The 14,432-nt window shown below is 40.9% G+C and overlaps 1 protein-coding gene across 4 annotated transcripts in view; it reads left to right on the top strand.

Moving 5' to 3' along the window:
• Positions 1-14,432, top strand: part of ITPR2 (inositol 1,4,5-trisphosphate receptor type 2) — a 1,506,646-nt gene that overhangs the window by 891,059 nt on the left and 601,155 nt on the right. For all 4 annotated transcript variants that reach the window (XM_085652787.1, XM_085652785.1, XM_085652786.1 and 1 more), the window contains exon 35: positions 10,548-10,738. In XM_085652787.1, the coding sequence (XP_085508913.1) occupies positions 10,548-10,738 (191 nt within the window). The remainder of the gene's footprint in view (positions 1-10,547; positions 10,739-14,432) is intronic.

Genomic DNA, 14,432 nt, shown 5'->3' with positions numbered 1-14,432 from the left:
GTTTTTATCTTGCTTGAGCTTTTTCTAGGGACTCATGGGCGAGGGCTCTTAGTTTGTGAAGGTGGGCTTTCACTTGGTTGGCGTATTCCAGTAAAGCTTGTGCTTCTTGAGCACTGTCTTTTTCCCAACTTTCTTTGGTGATCTCCAGTAGAGTACGTGGCTTCCTCCCAAAGAGAGGTTCAAATGGGGACACCCCTAAGCTACTCTGGACCTGGCTCCTGATGACAAACAAGGCCAAGCGGAGGAGCTGGTCCCAGTTCTTACCATCCCCGGTAAGAAGCTTCTTGAGTGTTAGTTTGAGATTGCCATTGTACCGTTCCACCCGAACGTTGGTCTGGGGGTGATGTACAGACGTTTTTACGTGCCTGACATTTAGTTGTTTGCAGACTTGTTTCATCAGTTTGGACACAAAAGGGGTCCCCTGGTCGGTAATTATGTCGCGGGGAAAACCCATCCTGGAGAACACCTCTCTGAGTCTCTGGGCAATGGTAGTGGTGTTGGCAGAGTGCAAGGGCAAGGCCTCTGGGTATCTAGTGGAATAGTCCACAATTTTGAGAACATATTGGTAACCCCTGGTGAACTTAGGGAGAGGTCCTATATGGTCCATACCCACCCGGTCAAAAGGTTTGCCTATTATAGGGAGTGGGTTTCGGGGTGCCTTTGGAGGGACATATGGGTTCCTTTTCTGGCATATCGCACACTCCTGACAGTACTTCCATACCGGAGCGTGGATTCCTGGCCAAAAAAAACTGCGGCGTATGGACTGTGAAATTTTTTCGACGCCACAATGTCCTGCAAGGAGGTGTGAGTGTGCGAAAAACAATATCTGATCCCTGAAGGCAGTAGGGACTAGCAGTTGGGGTTCATCACCGTCTCTGCCCACCCGATATAGAAGACCGTTTTGTTTAATAAAACAAGGATAAACCTTTCTCTGGGACAAAAGGGTATCTTTAGCACTTTGCCAGGCGTTACTGAGGCTATGGTCATTGAGCTGGGCAGTCCTAAAGTTGGTGTCTATGGCCCAGGGGTCAGAGGCCAAAAGGTCGTTCTGGGGTTCTCGTATAACCGAACTGTTCTTGAGATTACCATACAGCAACCGCGGAAACCAGGGGTTGTCTATACCTAGGATAAGGGGCTCAGGGAGGTGTGGTAGGGCCCCAACATCAGCCATAACCTCTAAACCCTGCTTGGTTTGAAGTCTTACCCTGGCTAGGGGTTACTCTTTAATGTCACCATGGACACACCTAATACTGACATATCTCCCCGGTAAGAAAGAGGAAGGGGGATAAGCTCCTGTCGCATGATTGAATGACTACACCCGGATTCCAGGAGGGCGGTAATAGGCCGATTGTTTAAACACAAACTCACATAATATACAGGACCAGTCTCTTGTGCGTACATTATGGAATGAGGCAGATCGCTAACATCCATTGGTTCGTCTTCTACTCTTTCTTTCCTCCTTCTGCAGAACTTAGCTATGTGGGCCCAGTCCCCTCATTCAAAACATTGGGGTCTGGTAGAGGGAATTATATCTGTTCGTCCTGGTCTGGGCTTCTGGGCCTCAGCGAAGGGTTTGCTTTCACCTTTCCCACTTTGGAGGGGTCTCGGGTGTTTCTCTGGCTCTTTCATCAGCCCTCTATTCTGGGCCCTAGCATAGGATGTGGCCATTTCTACAGCGTGCTCCAGAGTCAGACCAGCATGCTGTCAGAGCCACCTCTGTGTCCCGTAGGGTAGTGCTTCCAGATACTGCTTAAGGTAAATCTTTTCCATGATTTCCTCCCGAGTAGAGTCCAGAGGCTTGAGCCACCGATCCGCTGCATCCTTTATTTTATAGAACAGGGTCTTTGGGGTATCCCCTGCCAAGCCCCGCTCCTGTCTAAAGCGAAGGCAGAGAGCTTCATCATAAACGCACAGGCGGTCAAGGATAATTTGTTTCACATGCCCATGTATGGCGGTACCATCCTTGTTGGCTATTTGTTAAGCTGCCTGGGCTTCGCCAGTGAGCAGGGGCACCAGGTAGAAAGGCCACCGGTCTGCAGGCCAGGCACTGGCTCTTGCAGCTCATTCAAAGTTAAAACAAAAAAGATATGGGGTCGTCCCCAGGGACGTATTTTTGCAGTGGTATCACCGTTCCTGGCAGGGCTGGGGCTCTCCCCTGTCCTAAAGTCTGCAGGAGCTGCGTCTGTCCTTCTGCCAACTTAGTAACATTGTCAACTTGCGTTTGTATAGCTGTTGCAAACACAGCACGATCCATTTCAGCTTGACTAGCATTCTTTTCTACAGCCTATTCTAATTTGCTTTGGGCCTCTCGCATTTGGGCTATGACCTGCTCCATCTTGTTTCAGATGGGTTATGCCCGCATTCTCCACCACTTTTGTCGGGACCTGAGGTATAGGGCTTGTGGCTTCCAAAGGAAAAGGCTCTCAGACGTTTCTTATGCGATGTGGATTTATTAAGGAGAATCAAAAGAACAAAACAACTGAAGAAAAGGGTCCGGTTGCAGGTAATCCTTCCTTGTGCACCGGATTCAGGGTAGGTCAGAAGGGCTGTGATCTGATTTGGCACTCCAATTAAAGTCCGGGTAGGTAGAAGGGTGAAAAAAAACAGACCACGGATCAAGGACCGTCTATGGGGGCGGGAAGTGTGAGGGATGCACTGGCCATAAACAGAGTGATCACCAGAAGAGAGAGAGTTGTTGTCCTCCCACAGGCCTACCCGTTCCCTCCCTGTGGCTTGACAACACTCAGTATACGTTGCCGTACCCGATCTAGCCACCCTCCTCCAGGAGAGTGGTGAGACGTGGCGCGGTGCAGAAGACCTCCGGTCGTCGCGTCTGTTTCCAGGGCCCTTGACAGGACGTTGGATTTGTCTCGAGTCGGGTTCTTGCAGCTCCTCTTCTCCCCGGGCGCATCTTTCCGCTCCTCCACCAGTGCGTGCTCTGTTCTGGACGCTTCCTCCTTGAATAGCCTAGGTCCACCAGATAGTCTCCCGGAGGCCGACGTCACGCAACTGGACTCCTCCCCCTGCGGCCGCCAGGGACTGACCTCGTCCTATACCTGTGCCAGCAGGATAGCAGTGTCATCAAGAGTTCCTGAGTCCGAATCCCCAGAGTCCCCCTGACAATATCCAATATGACAATAACACCCTGCTAGCTATAGTTACCCCCTTCTTGAACTCTAGAAAATACATTGTAATACCACATTGTAATGGTTTTCCCACAAATGATCTAACTTTGGTATGGCCCTACTGTAAACATCCCACCCTTATTTGGTACTCTACGCAGGTGAAATAAGTACCCCCTACAGCTCTAGGCCTTCTGCCCAGTGAAGTAATGGTTCAGCCAGTAAATAAATCTGCAAAAGATCCTTCTACTGCTTTGTCTCCACTTTGTATTTGACACAAGCCACTTCGTTTCACTAAGTAGGGTGATAAATGTTGGGTTTGTAGGGCACTGCGTATTTGACCGTGGCTCCTCCATTTCTAGGAGCTGTATGCCCTTAAATATATCAGCACATTTGTGATTTTTCTTTGGTACTTTAGTCAGTGCTAAATATGATGACACTTTTTTACTGACACATTGGTCCGTGAGCTGTGATTGGTGGAATTGTTTTGCCACGGGTGCCCATTGAATGAGCTTTGATTATATTTTATAACTGGGCTAGTGCCATATTGTATGAGACCAAAGGCAGCAGGAGTGAATGACAAATGTAATTATAACATTGCAAATACACTTGCATTGTTTATGATACATGTAATGTGCAGTAGATATTCAAGTAAATGGTACATGCTTAGGGAAATATGGCACAGACTGAGATCCTATTTTCTTGCCTTTTTCATATAGTAAAATATAACCTTTTTCTGTTTTTTAAATGTGGTAATTCGGACTATGTTTGTCTTTGACCCTGTATAACGTTGCACTACCTATTGACTAGGTGCCCGCTATAGAAATACCACATACTTGTATGTATAAACACAGGAAAATCAGTTCCAATTTTTGTATTACATAAATAGCAAAAACAATCAAAACTCAATTTGATAATTTTTTCAATAAAGGGTTCTACACAATTTGTTTTCATTGTTGTCTGCAATATAGGGAAAAATGTCATTCCATATTATAGACGTAAAATGGGTCAAATTGCTTTGCACTAGTGTTTGAAATTAACAATGTCTTTAACTTGATCCTGGATTTCATTTTGGTGGCTCTTAGTATGGCAAATTGGACTTTTTGGGTAAGTTCTTTGTCTGAGGTGCTGATCTTTGAGCATGCTAAAAGCATGGTTATAATGTATTTTGTTCAGCTAGAGTGATTTTCCATATGTACTCTGCCTGCCTTTTTACCATATTTGTGTTCCGAATGTTAACCGCAGCAGTAAAATATATCAAAGGTAGTTTTATGAGCTGGTTGAAGTTCTCAAAATCTGCATGAAACTGTTCTTTTGAACCTCCGTGTGCTTGTTAATATGATAATTATGAATTTGGTTGATGGAAACACTCCAGTTGGTTGTGGACGTGTTGCTGCTGATGAGTTTGTTCAGAAGAAGTTTGAACTTTCACAGAACTTCCTTGGTTGTAGCGTTTTGAAATAGTCTGTAACAGTCTACCTAAAGAGCGATTTACATTGCAACGATCAGATCAAGGACGAGAACCTCTTAGCAAATATTCTGGGAGAATTGAATCTGAAACCAGCTAGGACTTATTGGAGAAAATCTGCAAAAGGTCGAATCATACAGCTGTCTGCAAAATATGACCTTTCATCTCAAACAAATCTATATATAATTATTGCATGAGTCACTCCAAAAGCTCCTTCCTTAAACTGTTTTTTTAAAAGTAAAAGTTGACTATGAAAAAGAATTATTAATTTAACTATCCCCAAATAACTATGTAATTATATGTAAGTAGGTGTATAAATAAACCATAAAAATGAATTTACTCAATACAACAGTACTGAGGTTCATCCATTTATAATGGAAAAACAATAATGAGCAAAATATATTAATGGAGACCATGTAATTGTCCCACCAATACATCCTACTGAAGATATCCTTTCCAGAGAATAAATTCCTTTGTAAAATCACACAATAGTTTGTCGTCTGAAATTTTCCAGAACCTTTACATGGCCTAAAGCCTTAACATAATCTTTTCAATGCATCAGATACATTGCAAATACACCCTTGTTTGTTTTCAATCAGAAAATGCTCATAAGGCAGGGAAACGAACAATCACAAAATCAAGGCAATATAGAGCAGTGCATTCACAACATATGAGCTACAAGCTTATGTATGTTTGGGCATTTTTATCTGCTCCCGCTGTGATTAAATAAACTTGCACCAAGTAAGAGTGCGTATTTTGAGAGTTTCTTCATGTGATGATGAATACACTATTAAAACATAAGAATATTTGCACACAGGAGCATCCAGGTGAGTTAAACAATAATGGTTAGTTCTGGATGAGGTGGCTGTTCATCTTATGTCTACAGCGGAGGGGTGACAGTGTTTATTTGATTTATGTTGGAATTTAATTTCAAATCCTTGGTGAATAACTTGCATTTCTTTAGTTTCAATCCTGGTCATGTTCTGGCTGTGTATGTGGATTGCATGGATCTTGGCAGTAAGGTACCATTATCTGTTTCCTGGATAATGATGCAGCGGATCTTGAGGTGATTTAGGCTGCCAGTGGAAGACAATGAATTTGCTAGAGTGTGGGGATGATCTAGTTATACTTTTCCAGTCTCTTGGTGAGTGTTGCTACTGTGTGGAGGGTGCATTCTAGTGGTGTGAGGTTTAGGTATGCTGTTGAGCAGAGTTCTGGAACCATCTACCAGTATGAGGATCTAGGCAGCAGTTCTAAGTTGTGCCCTGGGCAGTATCATTAGACTTAACTGAGAAGCTAGAGGAAATGATAGGCTACCTGTGTCTTCTTAACAATGTGGGGTTTGAAGCAGAAAATGCTGTCAAAGATTAATCTGATGTTCTTGATGCTTTTGGCAAGATGACACATGAATCGTTCAGAGTTCCTTGTAATGACACATTCTTTTACTTGAATTTGTGATTGAGACAAATTCTGTATTCATGGGGGTCAGCCTTAATGTAGGTCTTCAGTATCGAGGCAGGGTTGGTAGAGTAAGAGTTGGTTTTTAGATGGTTGAAGTCATTACTGGTTAAGATCGTCAAGTAGAACTCTGTTTATTCCTCCTACTGGTTAATATTGATGCTCTTGCCAGCCAGAAACATTCCCAGATGTTCTATGTAGATACTGAATATGGCCCTTGATTAGGGGAATCATATGGCTATACTGTAGGACATTGGGATGTATTATGATTTTGAGGAGCTAATTTGGATGAGCTGATATTGGTTGGTTGAGTTGAGTTGAAAGATGAACATTTAGAGATGCTGCTACTATAACCCAGATGTTAAGTCTGATTTGAGCAGGGCAGGCTGGTCGACTTTATTGAATACTCACGAGAATAAAAAGAGGATGGGCAGACTGGCAACAATATTGTTAATGATGAGGAGGGCAGAAACCACCATGTGTATGTTGACTGTCTGCGGGCTGCACTGTGGCTAAATCCTACTGTTAATCCTGATTTCCTCATACAGCTGATGTGTGATTGGCTTCATAACTATCTTGTTGAGGAATCAAGCAGTGGTGAGTTATTTAGACTTACACAAAGGATAAGCTCTGGCACAATATTTTAACCTATAACAAGGGTTTTTAGCTACGTAGAAATGAGTCTCATCAAATTCCAGTTTTAAAATATTGCTCATGTACTCTTATTAGGCTGAGGAAAGAGGTATTACTAGTTGCTCAAAACTGGAACAAAGAAGATAAACAACCATTAGTAGTTTCCTTGTCAGAAAGTTATCATCTTGTTCTCCAAATCATGTATTAGTTGAATTAAATTCTTAAACACTGTCATAGAAACAGACTCTTCTCACGTTTCCACCAATTTAAACCATTTAGCTTGCACACTGAATAGGCTTACTATGGGACTCTGGCCTCACCTGCAAAGGTATAATTTTTGGTCAGCTGACTGGCACTGTATAAATAAGACCAAAATAAAAGTTCAGGAAAGCTGGAATCATAGCCATACCACTTGCATGTAGTTTAAGCACCAACCTTACCATTTGGATAACAGATGCCTTATTGAAACATAGACTTCTTTTTAACAAAGATTTAACCCATAAAACGAAAAAGGGTTATGGACAAAATGTTTCTAGATGCTCTTGTGCTCCTCGATCTGTCTTCCGCTTTTGATACGGTTGATCATACCCTTTTGCAAAAGCGGCTGGAGAAGCTGGGAGTGGGTAAAGTGGCTCTGGCACTACTGTCCTCCTTTTTAAAGTATCGGAAATCTACAGTGTCTGTTGACGGTTTCAATTCGGCTTCTTATGTTTTGCCTTGTGGCGTCCCTCAGGGCAGCTCGTTGAGCCCCTCGTTGTTTAACATCTACGTCTCCGAACTGGCCCCATTAATCCAGGAATTCGGATTTAGTTTGACCACATACACTGATGACACCCAGATTGTGGTAGCTGCACATAAACATCAAAACTCCCCCTCTCTGCAGTTTCAAAGCTGCATGAGCACTATTAATAAATGGATGACTGCACACTGCCTCAAACTTAATTTCGATAAAACTGAAGTCTTGATATTCGGCAATTTGCAGCCCACCTGGAGCAACATGTGGTGGCCGGCGGACATTGGCATACCACCCAAACCAGCAGCGAAAGTAAAAAATCTGGGTGTGCTGATTGACAACAGATTAACACTCTGTCAACAGACTAATGCTGTTGTTTCTTAATCATATTTTCTTATAAAGAAAATAAGGAAGATATTTCCGTATATTCCGGCAAATACCAGGAAAACAGTAGTCACTTCTCTTATCCAATCAAAATTAGACTACTGTAATGGGTTATATCTCAGTGCTCAGAAGCAGTGCCTGAAGAAGCTCCAGATGATTCAAAATTCTGTGGCACGCCTATTGCTCAATATTCCTAGGCATAGACCGGTTTCTAACAAAATCCGCAAATTGCACTGGCTTCTGGTGCTTCAGCGTATCAAATTCAAGGCATTGTGTATTGTCTACAAAGCCATGCATCATACAGGCCCCTCTTTTCTTCAGAATCTCTTTGCATGGTATCAACCGACCAGACATCTCCGGTCGATGGGGGCAAGACTGCAGCTGGTGCCTAGAATTCGCACTGCACATTGGGGTGGCCGCAGTTTTCATTACGGCACATTGAATCTTTGGAACTCAGGAATGGCAGCTCTTTGACTGGCTTTAGAAAGAGATTGAAAACCTGGCTCTTCCAGTGGTAGGTGCAGAGCTTGCTGTTTGAAGTCCCCAGCGCCAAGACACCTTTGGGTATTTGTGCGCTTTTATAAATCTCATTAACATTAACATACCTCCCTTCTTCCAAGCAGTCTGTTTTGGAAACAGCCTAAATTACAGGATGTTTACATTTTCTAAGTTTGATGGCAGTACACTGAACATTACCATACATATTGCAAGTGTATCTGGAGAAGCGTTGCAGACCCTTTGATTTATGTTCCGTTCCAGAAATATTGAATCACTCACATATGCCAGAAACAGAGTCTGTTACTCATACCGCCTTTACCCCATTTATTTTTCACATTTTTGTGGGAATTTTGCCCAGTGTCACTCTGACCCATTTAACAGTACACAATTTAGAGCGGAAGATATTCCAAAGTGTTTGAGTCTTTGAACTTCTTCTACAACCTGGGCCTGGCTAACTTGCTGTTGAATTTGATACATCAATTTTTGTTATTAAAAGCAAAGTTTGTTCCTAATGGTGTATAGCTTTACATTTAACGACTTTCAATAGACTCTCGAGCTGCTGTTCATTAAATATTACTAACGTATATCAAACACATTTTAGATGGTAAATAGTTTGTCAAATTGTCATGCTTAAACTACGAATACATGGATGTATATCATAGTCACAGATGTCAAAATTAATCACAGAAATGAATCCTACACAAATTTACAAAAGTAACTTAAAGTTTAATGCTCATAGCTGACATGTTGGTGCACAGTTTTGGTCAGAATTACAGTGATTGCACAGTATTTGCATTGTGTGATTCCATCGTTTATTGAGGGAAAAATCCTTAAACCCTAAAATATGAATAGCTTCAGAAAGACAACATCTGTGGCTGAAGTTCATTTTTAGACCATAATAGTTTGTAGGTGGTCTTAGCAATACAGTTTCAACGAAGGGTATTAATCCTTGTTTGATTGCAGCATTGGATAATATAATCATGGCTGGATACACATATTTAGCTTGTTAATAATCTTATAATACACGTGAGACTGCAATCCCCGCATAGAAGCCTGTCTCTAATTTCCTTATTAAATGTAACTTGTGACGTTTATAGTCGCCTGTTAAAAAGAAAAAATGTACCTACCCAACTGTATTAACTTATTACATTTGAGCTCTGACATCACAATGCCTGTAGCCAGAGCCAGTGACCAAGGAGAAAAGCTGGGCATTGAGCTTCACAAAAGCTGCAGTTTAAAAAATGAAACCTGGCTTTTTCGTCTTCTGCTCATGTTTTCTAAATTAACAGTGATTTGCAAAAAAGAGATATTTATATATAAAGGTTTATTTTTTGCACACATTTTATGTAATTATAAGAAATAATCTCTTCGCATGTTTATAGATATTCTAAGCTACAGAATTATTTAATCTGACTTGCATTAAACTGATTCAAGCATCTTTTAGCAATGTTTGTATTGTTCATGTTTGCAAACATCCAGTCTCTTTAAATTAAAAAGGCAACACACCAAAGATTTAGGGGTGTCTTGGAAAGATGATGGTGTGATCACGTATTTTAACGAATAAAGTCTCCCCTGCCATACATTATAAGGATACTGCAAGTCACTTTGGAGTTTCATGACCTTATAATGGAAGTCGGGCTTTGGCCTTGTTCCTTTATATGGTCACAGAACTCCTTGGTGACTTGCAGTATCCTTGTAATGTACTTTCAGGGCACTGTATCACATTTATAAAATAGGCAAGTTCATTCTGATGAAAGGAATGTGAAGGTGAGCAATTTGTACGAGAATTTTAATTACAGAAAACCATCAAAAGAAACTGTTCATCTAATATCTTGTGCTAAACCATTATGCTTACCTAGAAAATAGTGGATAGCCTTTGTTAATAAAGTCACTGCTGTTTGGAAGGTTAAGCTTGCGTTCATGTATTTTCATATAAAACCTGACAGATGGCAATGCAATTTTATTCCATTGTGCATCACAAGTTGTTACCATAATGGAGCACAGCATGTTATTTATGATTAGAGATAGGGTTTTCACAGTCTTATACATTTATACCTTTTCTAACATCACTAAATTCACTAATTGGTGTCTACAAAAGGCTTCACTTTTCACTCTCATGTAAAGCATAAAAAGAAACCTTTTCATAGAATGCCTGAGACATCTGTTCAAAGTTGGAAACTTAACACTGAGTAGTATATTACAATGATAAAAGACTCACCTTTACCTTTTCATTTTCTTTTTTTTTTTTTAGCAAAGAACCGTGGAATAGCCATTCCTGTTGATTTGGATAGCCAAGTCAACACTCTTTTTATGAAGAGCCATTCAACCATGGTCCAAAGAGCTGCGATGGGCTGGAGGTTGTCTGCACGTGCTGGACCTCGCTATAAGGAGGCTCTCGGAGGACCTGCTTTAGACTATAGAAATATCATTGAAAAGTTACAAGTAAGTCATAAAACATTTGCCAGGGTAACTAACGAAGAGCTGTGAACAGCAATCTACTTGTAAATACTAGCTGTAAGTGGAACTGCATTGACCCTTTTTCATAATCTGGTGGAGTTCTCCCATAATTATCTCTGTACACTTAAGTTGACTCAAGTTTAATTAAACTTGGTTCAATCATGTAGCTCAAACATTCTATCGTAATTGGTAGTCTGTGGGCGGATAATTAGTTATCAGTAGAGAGAAGAAGAAATCTAGAAAATCTCACTACTACTAAACACATTGTTGCTTAGCATTCTAGTCTCCAAACATATAATCAACAGCAATTAATTTAATAATATAAAGGACTTCCCATTTGATAGGTTCAAATGTGGGGAATTAAAAATAAAGGATGACTAGTTTGGAATCCATAGTTATATAATACCTGAACAAGGCAGCAGCATTGTGGTATCTACATCAGTTAGAAGCCTTGCAGACGAAAAGGTGGGAACCAAAAATTGAAGAACTGTGAAATTAGAGGCATCTACTTTGTGCCTCATGCAAAGTGCCCTGGGAAAAAGATGTGGTAATTCTGCATACTGAATTACCAGTCCTGTGGTGTTTTTTTCCTGGATATTTCATTACTGCATCATGATAAATTCTGCAGGCCAGATAGGGGGAGCGTTGATAATACATGTTTTCCACCATTCCATTTCAAGCTGAAAAGCAGATAATATAGAATTTTTTTCCTGCACATATTTCAACAAGTCTTACCTTGTGAAACGTCAACCTTGATTCAGGCTCCCATTCCTGCGTAAATTGTGATTACCAGCCACTAACAGAATGATGGTCTTAGTGGACTGATGCCTAATTTTTTTATTAACTGCTATTGTCAGAGCATTGTATGATGTTTATTTTCAGATCCTTTAGGGTAACATATCTACTTGAGTGAACGGTTGTGCTATCTTAATTGATCTTAAGTTGTTCATCTCTGAAGTGTAAGAAATGGCCCAGGAAGGCTGTTGAGGCCTCCTCTCGGACAAATGAGGATGTAAGAAAGAATCACCACATTCTTATGACAAACTGCAGACAAGTTCCTGTGGAAAGAGACTTAAATTTATTCCCGCATAGGTGGTGATCAAAGCAGAAATATTTTCAAATGTTAACAGTTTACTTTGTCAAGCCCCGTAGAATAGAGCAGGGAAATAGTGTAGGTAGACAGTCTGAGACACATATGCTATCTTTCCCATGCTGAAAAATGCTTATTAATGAATGAATCTTGCCAACTCTCAGCACTTTTTATAGATGGGTCTAGTGGTTCTGGGGATCCTTTCTACTACTACAGTTTCATTAAAGACTTTATATATATAAATCTCATATCTGACAACATACATTTGGTTGAAAGGCAACACAGCAGACTAAAAGGCAGGAGGTAATGTAATCTCTTAGAAAGCCAAGCCACACAGTGAGTAGAAAAATTACAACTTGTTTAAGGGTCAATGTTGGCTAATAAAAGAACCTGGTTAACACAAACAAACTGTGGCTGATGGTTGATGAGAATATAGGGCCTAGAATTACACTGGGACAAAGCAAGCACAGAAAGTGAACCATTGTCGGTTGACTGGGGAGGGGCAGGTGGTTCACTTTCTCAACTACTGTATAGTAAAGAAGAACAAATGGTGATGGTGAAAGCCCAGCAAATGGGTACATCTGGAAGTGGACTTGGGGTCCCTGATGGCATCCTGCCTTAGGGCTAAGTGTGCTTGTTGTGTAGGAGAACCTCCAGGTAACAGACTTTAGAAATGCAAACAGGAATAGAGTGAACATAAACATCTCAATGCAAGAAGTTGTAGTGTCATGGATACATTCCCCAAAACAAGGACAGGTCTTAAAACAATTAAGTTCATGCACTTAGTGAAACTATTAAATAAAAGCACAAACCTACTTTTGTGATAGTGATAGGGAAACAAAAGTGTTATGTTTATAAGTTTATGTGGGTTGTATTGGACCCAAATGGGTGTTGGGTTGCGGTAAGGTTAAGTGACTCCACATCCGTACAGAATGTGGGATAGATATCTGCACTGGAGGATAAACCTTATGAAAGCTCCAGTGTTATAAAGGTGAGATTATGAGGAAGGCATGTGTAAATGGTAGACAGCCTTTATTGGGTGCAGAATGTTATCCGATGTATTCACTGACATTTTCTATATGTCTTCTCAGCAAAAAGTTAGAGATCAATTTTAAATTGTCCCCACCTTAAAGTTTTATACGAGGTTATTGGAGACTGTTCTTTTGTCAGGAAGATGGAGGTGTATCATTATGAGCGACAAATGGATGGTAGTGGTTTTCCTAATTCTCTAGAATTAAAAGTACTGCTTGTATTCTAGGGTTTAATTACACAAAGGTGGGACCTTCTTAATTTGAACAAAGCTCAAAATACTTTCATTCAAGAAATAAGTCTGTAAATGGGCACAAAGGCAAACTGAAATCTAGAAACATTTGTACCAGTCGATCCATGAGGTACCCCCACATGAGTTATGTCCAGTTGTTGATGTGCTGATTCTAAGTTGCTGGCTGTATTTGACTAAGAAGTTTCCAATTATTGGCCCAGGCCCACTTGCCCAGTCACTGCAGTACTAGTATATGATACATTGTCTTGTATACTGCAGATAAATCACGACCAAGAAGGAATTTCAGGTTTATCCATATCCTGGAAAGTAATCAGAACTTCTCTAGAGTGGGCCACAATACATCTTCTAAGTTTGAAGTCTGATTGCCTGTTATGGAGAATATTATTAATTTCTACAAATTCTAGCTATTGGCGTGGAACCTCACCTTTAATGATTTTGCTAGTGAAGGGCTGATGCGAGGCTGGTCTTTAGTTTGCCAAGTCCTGTGGATTTGTCCCTGTGTTTCTAATCAGAGGAGTGTGCATGTTTTAGGATGCAATTTGTACCTTGACTGAATGACGCCTTAATATTACCACCTATCTCAGGACATAAAAAGGGCAGGTTCTGTATTGTTGTTGCACCTGAGGAAGGAACAGCTGCAGAATTCAAAACTTTCAGTTTATCAGCACCTTTGTTCTTGTGGTCAAAGCTCATTGCCACAAATAATGTAAAAGAGGTTTGAATAGTGGAGGATCAAAGTGCTCTGCAGCTAGGCTTTCTGTGGTCTTTAAGATGTCCACTCATATCCTGAGAATTTTTGTTTTTTGATGGAAAACATTGGAGTCTCAAAATGTTGGTTCAAGATATTAGATGCCTTCTTTAAAGTTTACATGTCCAAATATTTTAAACAATTCCCTTTTCTAATGGAGGCTTCTGACTGCAGAGTGCTCACTTTTTCAAGCCCCACACATGCCAGACTTCATCTGTAAACTTTTCCAGCAGTTGCTCTCACACACAAATAGATAGTGCCTTCGAACTCCAAGGTGACCTAGTCCCACATCCTGATGTGACGGGACAGAGCCGTATTTAGCCCCCAACCCTGTGTACCGACATCACTTCCTTTTTTTCCTGTGCCCTTTGATTGGGTTGTGAACGTTTGTCGGTGTTTTAACAACCTCTAAAATGATTTTGCTAACAGTGTACTAGGGATCTTTCCCCCAAAATTACCTGCTTCAAATTGTGCCGCACCTTTGAGAAGATGTCAGTCATGGTCCCACATGTTATCTGACTTTTGAGCAAAGCATGATCAAAATTAGCCTGTCTCACAA

This window comes from Triturus cristatus, chromosome 4_1, assembly GCF_964204655.1.
Source record: "Triturus cristatus chromosome 4_1, aTriCri1.1, whole genome shotgun sequence".
Classification (NCBI taxonomy): Eukaryota; Metazoa; Chordata; class Amphibia; order Caudata; family Salamandridae; genus Triturus; species Triturus cristatus.
Note: the sequence above shows the minus strand (reverse complement) of the source record. Positions and strands in the feature narration are given on the sequence as shown.